This window comes from Leptinotarsa decemlineata, unplaced genomic scaffold (assembly GCF_025532065.1).
Source record: "Leptinotarsa decemlineata unplaced genomic scaffold, Ldec_3_MD MMD2_tig00000010_RagTag_RagTag, whole genome shotgun sequence".
Lineage (NCBI taxonomy): Eukaryota > Metazoa > Arthropoda > Insecta > Coleoptera > Chrysomelidae > Leptinotarsa > Leptinotarsa decemlineata.
This window is the reverse complement of record NW_027412538.1, coordinates 9,378,228-9,388,495: the sequence shown is the minus strand read 5'-3', so window position 1 is coordinate 9,388,495 and position 10,268 is coordinate 9,378,228. Positions and strand designations below refer to the sequence as shown.

Here is a 10,268-nt window from a genome sequence, read left to right as displayed (position 1 = left end):
ATGTATATACAATCCTTTTTAAAAATACTTTGACAAATTTTCAAGTCGTCAAAATATAATAGGGTGGTGCAATGCAAACCAGGGTGAGGTCGTCTATGAACAAGAGGAATAAAAGAGGCCCAAGATTGGAACCTCGTGGCACCCCTGAAGTTGGTGTCATGATAAAAGGAGGATACTTTTGAAATTCGACATATTTATCGCCTATCACAAATATATAACTCAGATACTAACAGTAGTTAAGGAGAAAATCTTAAAAATAAAGCTCCGCAATGAAAGCGAGTAAGTCGATATCAACACAATAAAGATCTCTTTCTTTGAATCAATGTTTTGCAACTCCAGTCATTTTCATGTGATTGGTTTTACATTAGACATACTATGGGTATTTTATTGTATATTGCTGAACTTTTGGTTATTACTGTATTCAAAATGAGTAACAAAGAATTCAATATATATTTTAGGAATGACGAAGAAACGAAATATCCTTTCGCAATATTCTCCTTTTTGATGGAGTTCAAGTTAATTTTTTCAATGGTACTCAGAGGTTTAATATATTATAATCTCATAGGCATGATTTGAGGAGTATTGGATACCATTGCTATCTTGTGAAGCCTGAAATTTGTCACTGTTTTTTTAATGTATGTGACAGTGTATTGATGATTTTCCAAGTTAGATTTGGCCCATGCTACCGATACAAGAGCATGAAGTGAAAGAGGGGTATTTTTAGGAGAGATTAGAAAAATGCTTTTTAGAAAAAAGCAAAATGAACTCTGTACAAAAATATCCCTCTTTCAAACAAGACTCCTACGGCTGGGATTAAATCAAATGAGCGAATGAATATCTTCGCAAAGTGTCATCTTGATATGAGTACACTTGTCTCCTTCAGTGACATGAAGTCATAATGTCATGTTTCAAATGTGTGCTTTGTTTTGTAATGTTATCCAAATAGTTGCTGATGAGGTAATAAGACAGGTGTCTTTTTCCGAAACTTCGAAGTACACCATTATGGAGGATAGTGCTCCATGTAAGTGAAATTTTATACTGTCACTCTTTCATATAATATAGTGAATGATGTCTGTTTCAATTCCATAACGAATATTTGGAATACAAACTAAATAGAAAAAATTAATTATCATATAATTCACTGTTCTTATGAAAGGTTGTTGCAAAATTACTTCTTCTTTCGTGTAATTCGATGTTCATGTGAAAGTACTTGCTTTGGAAGGGTTTTTTCTTCCAGTTTGTATTTGAAAGTAACTTCTATGCATGATCTACACATCTCTATAAATAGTTTATTTTGAACATATCTATTAAAAATAGAAATAAAAATGGTAAATTCAATAAAAAAAATATATTCTTTCTTAACTTACACTACTCGATACACTAATGTTACTATCACTAATATTGTTGGCATTATTACTGAGGAATGCATCAGACTTGTAAACGGCCAGCCCAATCTTCACCAACTCTTCTCCTATATCAATATCGTGCTCATCCAATTCGTATAAATCAATACCAGGTACTGGAGAACCCTCACGTTTTGCTCTAGTTTTCTCCCGAACACTGTAACCATTCATCTTGGCTGATAATTTTTTCCATTGCGCCACGTGAGTCCATTCTTCGAACTTATCTTTGGCTTCTTCCGACCATTCGTCTCCATTAGGCTCTGAAAATAAACATTGTAGAGTATAAAAATCGATTTTCTTTTTTTGAATCTTTTGGTAAGCATGACCAAACGCTAGACAAATTCAAACGTGTATTTCATTTTGATATTTATTAATTTATATACAATACAAAAGTACAAACAGAACTAAAAAATGGGAACGGGGTTATGACTTGCAGAAGTAAGATGTGAAATTTTGTGAGATGTAAAGCGTGACAGTAATGACCTCTATGACAGAGGTAATCTTTGTGAATCATTTCGTTTGTTGAGGCAGTTGGGATGCTTTTCAATTTCAATAGCTTCGCAGATTATCCTCGCCCCTGGAGAGCTTTATCGGTGACAATGGTTTTCGAAGCTCATTGTGTGGACTGTTTTGTGATGATATTTTAAGAGGGATGAGGCTGGATATGATTTACAGACAGCAAGCAGTTGTTCTTAGGCTCTGTTGGAGACTCTTCTGTTAGTCTGGCCAATGTAAGTTCTGGGGTGATCGTAGAAATGTGAAAATTTTATTGTTGGCTATGGATACTGTTCTTATATCATGCTTATTGAGAATTTGGAACGCTTTGTCAGTAACTCCATCATATAAAAAAACTTTCAGGTGGTCCTTCTCTTCATCTGGTTGATTGGGTTGTCGGGTGCAGGTTTGCCAAAGTTGGATGGATCTTTGGAATTGTGATAGTCATTTTGACGAAGTACGGATTCGAGTTTGTCTAGTTCCTTGGATCGACTGTGGCTGCCAGAGAGACTTGGCATTGACGTAGCGGATAGTATGAGTTGGTTTTTAGTAAACCGTATGTGAGAAGGATACATCATTATTTCAGTAACAAGTACTACTATATTATTTTGTTTCAATGCATAGGTGAAGTAAAACTATAGCTAACGCTTACCAACTTTCGCAAGGAAACACTCAATGGCTTGGAAATGTAGTCTGAGAAAATCAGTTCGTAGTTCATATGCGTCATTCCAGGGTACAATATCAGTATCTCCATAATCAACATAGTAAAGTTCTGCTTGTTTCATAGAAGGATCCTCATCCAAGACATTAAGTACTTCAGCCCTATACCTAATGAAATATTTTATAGGAATATAGTGTCAGTTTCGAAAAACAAGTTGAACATCAAGAATATTATGAAAATTTAGAACTGTTTTGTAGAAACTATGTAAAAACAATTCTTTCCGTTATTGTTCGTAAATGATAAGAAGCAGATGAAGTTTCAGAATGATACGAAGACAAATTATTGCCAGCACTCAATCCAAATAACTAATAACTCATTGTTGAACCTTCAAGTCATCTGCTTGATCTAAATTGATAAATGGCATCTGTCTCGTAGATGGTAGATCAATGTATTTATGATTTATCTATTTATTTGAATATGCCAAAGCTATTTATAGTTTTGTTGTCAATTTGTTGTGTTTGTGTCAGAAACTACTGTGTAGAAACGTATCGCTATTGCTTTCATTTTGGATTTCGCCTTCTTTTAGAAGTTAGATGTTTTCCCGAATTGAAAAGGTTGGTTCGTGAAATAAAAATCATAAGTGGTATTATTATGGTTGTACTAGGCTGAATCATTGATTTGAAAAATGTATTCAATCAAGAGTCAATTGCCATCATTTCTATTTCCATTGAAAAAACTGTATTGCAATTCGACCATTTTTATGTGGTAATGAAATTAGGTAAATATCTCACCATTTATTATCATACTGAAAAGAAGCAGCAACAAGATCACCTTTCTTGATATCTTTTAATACATGCAAATTTCGATTTTCTTCTATTCCATAATATTCAGTCATTTCTTCCACCAAGCAGTCCAATTCAGTGGCTTTGGGGCCGACTATTTGAACCCAAAACCTCGAAGGGTCCACCATAGCAGAAACATATACCTCAAATGGGGTATCTGGTTGCCCTAGAAAATAATAGATATGAGAATAATTCAATTCAATGAAGTCAATTTTCTCAGTAAGATTCATGTAAAACTTATCTTTTACATTGTTTGATTTATTATAATTATTTATAATTGTTGTATTAACCAAGATGTATAGAAACCCTGGAGTTTTCACTGATCCATTTTTGTTTCGCTATCAAATCGATTAAACAGATTAACACAACTTCATACATACATTGTGCAAGAATCAAATTCTGCAACATTGGTTGCACCTCGAAAAAAAATAACCTGGTTTCCTAGAAGTAATATTGTGTTGTAATTGTTTTTCAAGAGGAAGATCAAATTTCCTCTTGAAGGTGATCACTAGGTGATCGAAACACGTCTCGATGTGTTAAAATAACGGTTTTGTGTTGGGAACTCCAATAAAATTCATCTATCTAATTGTCCAACTGATGAAACTGCTGTATAGCAAAACGAGTCTTAAATAAAATTTATTGTGAAAATTATATAATTGTTATCATGGATTAGAAAACTTGTAAATTCACAAGCTGGTGTCGCAGGAATTCTTTAATTGTAAATTCGAAGAAAACTGTTTTGTTGCAGTTCCATTACAGAAACCAGAGAAAAATAAAAAATTTACAGGTCAAAGTCAATAATGATCTCATCAACTCATCAGAAAAAACTAAATTTCTTGGCATATGCATAGATAGTGATATGTCATTTCAATCTAGCATTAATCAAGTGAATAATAAACTTAACAGCGCATACTATGCCCTAAGACAGTTAACTTCAATTTTTAATAAATCTCAGCTGTTAAATGTTTATTATGCCATATTCTATCCTCATATTTCCAACAATATAGCAGTGTGGGGCTGTTCTCCTGATATAAACAGAATTTTTGTCTCCCAAAAAAAAGTTATTCGTTTGATTTTCAATCTTGCCTATAGAGATTCGTGTAAACAAATTTTTATTGAAAATAGAATCATGTGTTTACCTTGAATATATATTTATAAATGCGTTTGTTTGTTTATGAAGAAATATGACACGCACCTTCAAAACTCAGATTTTCATACCTATCCTACTAGACAAAAGAATAAAATCAGATTAAAAAAGCACTCGACTGCATTTTTCGAAAATTGCCCTTCCTATGCAGGGACAAAATTTTATAACAAACTTCCGGTTGAGGTACGGACGGAAGAAACCCCAGGTATTTTCAAAGCAAAACTGAAAGAGTTTTTGATTTCCAGATGTTTCTACAGTGTCGTCGAATATGTGAACAGAAGTGATTGAAATGCTCATATGTGTATTGCTTATGTGTATTGTTTAAGCATTTTAAAAGTTTCAAAAGTATGTTCAAAATTTTAAATCAAAAATTTCTATGTTTATTGTTTCGTCATATCTGTATTTTGAAGTTTATTTATCTATATTTTTCACTGACTTGTCCTATATCACATTGTGATCCTAAAGGAATTAATAAAGTTATTATTATTATTATAAATGAAGGCTGAGGAGATAGATCAATTGGAAAAACTGCAGTTTGGAACAATTATAACTGACCCCACATATTATGTACCAACCTCCAAAATGCAGAAGTAAAGAAATCAATGTCCGTTATATTTTACGCTTTTGAAGTCTATAAATATGAAGGAATGAAGGTACTATTAGTTCGCAGTGTGGTTAAGAAAATTCAACTGTATTTCTAGTAAATCTAGGAGAGGCTTGAAAGTCTGAAGATAGCAATGAGGGACCGTGAACAATTCCATTGATAATAATATTGAAAAATATCTTCAAATCTTCATCATCCCTTCTGTTACGGCTTGTTTGAAGATCAGTAAGAGAATGTAGTTGTGGATAATTGTATGTGTAGTTCTCAGATTTAAATGCAACCAATCTTATTAATTTTCTCTAAACTTGTTCCAACATATGGATGTGGCTTGCATATGATGGGTTCCAAATGGAAGATACATATTCAAGATGAGTTCTTACCAGAGAGCAATACAGAATTAATAAGCATTTGATATCAGTGAAGTCTGGGGTACATCTTCTTAGGAAGACATGAATTTTGAAAAAATTATCAACAGTGGCTGATATGTGGGGCTGAAACAAAAGTGAGTTGTCCAAAATTAAACCCAAGTCTTTTAGTTCTGTAACATTATTGAGTGGGACTTGATTTATAGAATAAGAGAATGCTACAGGAATATGTTTGCTGCTAAAAATAATTCCATTATTTTTAGCAGCAGTTTCATAACGTTGACAAAACACCAAACAGAAAGTTTGTTCAGTTCGATCTGGAGTTCAATACAGCCATCTTGTGAATCGATTTTTTGTAAACTTTTAAATCACCTGTAAAGTAAAGAATGTCGTCCGTGAAATGTTTTTCACAAAATATTTCAATAGAGAGGGGATCCAACTGATCACTTCAGGATCTTTCTATCTACCTAGATGCTAACCTTATACACTACAATATCGAAATTCTTCATTAAATCATGAACGATTATAAATATCTTTTGTTTCAAAATATGTATGCCATGCAGTTTAAAATACTATTATTATTAAATATCACCACCTTAAATTCTTCAAATAATAACTGAGGTTTATTTGTAGAGTTATTGTCATTGAAGGCAAATTAAAAAAATATATATTAAAAATCCATCATACCGGGAATTGGGGATATCCTTTCAACTTTGGGACTTTCCACTCGGTTTACTTTTTCTGGAGATCTTGGAGGCAATCGAGGTTCTCTCAATGCCAAAGACTCTTGAAGCTTTTGCTGTAAGTTTACTGCTTTGGCAACAACATCTTCTATAAGAGATTTCGCCACATTAATCTGTTCTCTAGTACCTGTAATATGAATTATCAGTTGATTTTAAAATAGATTAATACTGTAAGCTATAAAAATGTCCATAATTTTTTGCAGATTACCGAAAAATATTCATAAATATTCATACATTTGAAATGTTCAATGTAGGTTGACAGGTTAGAGAAGTTTTCGTACTCGAAAATAGCTTTGAAACAAAATGCACTGTCTGTTAGTCTTACCTGTCATATATAAGTTTTGTCAGCATCACTTAGGCTTTTTATTATAGGCTTATAATAATAGAAATACCAAACTTGAATAGAGGCTCTGTAGTTTTTGAACTATCAAGGAAGGTTCTGAAGAAGGGGGCATAAATGTACCAGATCATACTTGATATCACAATATTATGGTGTAAAGAAACTTTATGTAATCTACACGACATTATAAGCTCGGCTATAAAAAAATAAAAAACTGATGCCACTCCAATCTGCTGTCGTTTATTTACAAATCAAACTTAATATCATTCCACTGCTTTATTGACAGCATACTATTACCAACAAAGGACGCAGACAAAATGATTGAAAACAGACATAGTTCTAAATTTTTAGGGGTAATAATTGACAATAAACTTAAATTCGCCGATAACATTGTAACCCTCGATAAAAAAGCTGGCCCAAGAGTGTTTGCAGCAAGAATAATTTATAAGCAACTTGGTTCTAATTGATTCTCATTTGAGGTATGGAATTTTCTTCTGGGGAGTATGCAAAACTCATTTGCAGACTGTTTTCATTATACAGAAAAGAGCTATAAGATTCATTTGCATGTCAAAAGTTGAGACTCCTGCAAACCCTTGTTTGAACTACATTGAATTTTTACAGTTTTTAAAATTTTCAATTTAGAAACAGTCTGTTTTATTGACAAACATAAACTTCGTCAAGCTAATAACCTAAGATTATCCATACCGGACTTTACCCTAATCAAAGACCCATTATATTATAATGGTCTTAAGATGTTCGATCATTTACCTGGCCATATTAAAATTTTAGAGGATAGCTGTAAATTTCCATAAAAGATTTATTATATGTGGTAGTCCCTATTATAGTTTAGAAGAGTTCTGTGAGAACAGTTTTGTCTAATTTATTTTTAATGCATAGACAAAGTATGGTATATTGCATTTTTAATATTTCAAACTTTCCTGAAATTGTTTCTTAAATGTATAATATATCTCTTCAGTATCCGTATGTATTGTATAAGTTTGAATAAAACTGTTTTTTGGATGGAAAAGTGATGACTGCTTAATTGATTATCTTCAAACATGAAGACCATTACAGGAGTGTACTACACATCGATACTTGACAGATTAAAGGCATAAATTGAGAATAAACGATAACATTTACAGAAACAATTCGTGTTTCAACAAGACAATATGTCTTACACCTCAGCAGTTTTCTTGAAAAATGCACAAATTATTATTCGAACTTGTTGAGTACCCTCCTTAATCACATTTCTTTTCCAAGCGACTTCTTTTTGCTCCCTAATCTGAAAATTGCATTCGGAGAACAGATATTTTTGTCAAATGAGTAGGCCATCACCTTCGTAAATAATTATTTTGCAGAGAGACACATTGTACTTATCAAACAGAATAAAGAGATGGGTACATCGCTGAAAGGAGTGTGTTAAATTACAAAAAAATACTATGTAGAAAAAGAAATTTAAAGAAACTTTTCAAACCCCTCTCTCATGCATTAGCAGCTGTTGGTTGGAAACCAGAAGATTTCTGTATTGAATATTTATTTTGTGAAATAAATTGAGAATAAACGACAACATTGTAAGCATCTATTGTTTATGTAAATATTAATAAATTTTGTGAAATTCTAACCAGAGGTAATTTGAAACGAAAAAAGGTATTACCTTTGATGGTTATTCTTCTGGAAGGTAGGCTTCTATCTTCATCATTAATTTTTATCATGGCCCCAGAAAAGCTCTTGATTTCAGAAATCATCACTCCGCCCCGTCCAATTACATTTCCGACAGAACTCCCAACCACCCATATATCTTCACTTTCTATTAATGGTTGATTATTAATGAAGTCCTTAATTAAATTTTCTGCAGTACAGCAATCCTCTGTTGTTCCTCTGATGAAACAAATCACTTCTTCACATCCTTCCTCTTCTTCATCAAAATTTATTTTGGTATGAGATCGGTCTTCAATATCCTTCAGGATTTTTCCATTTCTCCCAATCAAAATACGAAGTTTTCCTATTGGTACTTTGAGTTCCACAGTTCGAAAGTTTGATGCTCGAGAAAACGTATTTTGGGGGTCATTGTCATCTTCATCTTTTTTATGAAGGTAAATGTAAAAGGCATATCCATACAGCCCAATAGCTGTTACACCAAAAAAAATTGATAGGGATTTATAGATTGACCTGTTGGAAACATGCAGAAAAATTAGGTAAATTCAATCACAGAAACAATCTATGAACATTTAAAATGTGTGAGTTTCCTAATATCAAAAATAACAAGAAACAATTTATTCTGATTGAACATCATATTTATACCTTCTTCTGATCAACAGGTGTTTCTGAAACTCATTTATTTCTGAAAGTCCTTCAATATCAGGAATAGAACATGATGTCATATTTCTCTAACAAATTTTATATTTGATCTGGAATTAACACTCACAGATTACATAAGAGTATTTAAAGAAATCATATTTGACTTTCATATCGACAATACCTGAACACAGACTTGAATTGCAATGTCTGTGTACCAGAAGTACTACTCAATTATTTGAAATGCATGTTTAATACAGTCAAGATTTGCCTTGACATTCTATGTTTATTTTTTTTCTAATTTTTTTAAGGGATAAAACAAGAGATTCACTTAAAAAATATAAGATACAAATACAATTACTTACCCCATACTTTTTTGTTCAGATAATCCAGTCCAATATAAACATTTTTCAAATCAAAAGAGGTAGAGAAAAAAGGTTCTCAAACTAACGTGACCGAAACTTTAAAAACCAATTAGCATCAATACCTCAAAATTTGAAATCCAACTGAATAATTCACATAAACATATGTATTATAACCAATATTTCCATTTAAAGGTGCCTCTTCTATTCAAAACGTAAGTGTAATTTGTCATTTGAGGTTTGAGGACAGTTCTATTATTAGGGAATGATCCGATAATGATCAATAACTAACCGGTACTTTACGCAACCGGCATCTGGAAATTTTAATTCTACCACTTTTTCAGGAATATGACAGGCGGTTACTTTTAGACTACATTTTTTAGTTTCTTTTGTACTTCGGACCAGACAATTTCTGATGGATAGCTTTGAATGAATCAAAAGATGAATCCATCGAATCAATCACAAACCACTTACTTTGTGGAATCAATCGGTGAACTCATCAGCGCTGTCAGACGTACGATAATTAATTACAGTTCTCATAGGATTTATTCTATGTGGACGTAGGATAATCATCGTTCTCATAGGATTTATACTCAGTGTATGGTATACGATACTACTACATGTACGGTAATTGAAAATTTCTCCATTTTTGTATAGTTGAATATTGGTCAATGGAGTAACGATTCAATGGGTAGACCATGTAACCGTAAAAATAAATCTGTGCGACAGCCAAACTACGGACGATCACACCCAATCCAGATAAAGTAAAGAAAAAACGAAACATGAAGCGCTAGTGGTAGGGTTTTCTCTATATTTTTGGCTTTTGCTTCACTAGTGGTAGGATTCGTATTGTCCTGACCACGGACCAGGACATTTATTAACAGAACAAAACAGAAAACATAGGAACTAAAAGTATTCCTAATCATCACGCCTCAATGGAAGCAAAAGCCATTAACATAGAGAGAGAGGGGGAAGTAAGGACACCTTTATGAGGTTTATATAGTTACATCA

General features: G+C 32.6%; 1 protein-coding gene across 2 annotated transcripts; it reads right to left on the bottom strand.

Annotated features, from left to right (window-relative positions):
• Positions 1–1,333: 1,333 nt before the first annotated feature.
• On the bottom strand, positions 1,334–9,653 carry LOC111511592 (tudor and KH domain containing protein papi). 2 transcript variants are annotated; one of them, XM_023167618.2, is made up of 6 exons: positions 9,261–9,653; positions 8,255–8,769; positions 6,205–6,387; positions 3,351–3,567; positions 2,551–2,726; positions 1,334–1,663 (listed from the first exon to the last, which is right to left on the bottom strand). In XM_023167618.2, the coding sequence occupies exons 1-6, from the start codon at positions 9,263–9,265 to the stop codon at positions 1,359–1,361; spliced, it is 1,401 nt and encodes a 466-aa protein (XP_023023386.2). In that variant the 5' UTR covers positions 9,266–9,653; the 3' UTR covers positions 1,334–1,358. The 2 variants fall into 2 exon arrangements, with proteins under 2 accessions (XP_023023386.2, XP_074027496.1); XM_074171395.1 differs by lacking the exon at positions 9,261–9,653 and adding an exon at positions 8,902–9,052.
• Positions 9,654–10,268: the final 615 nt, after the last annotated feature.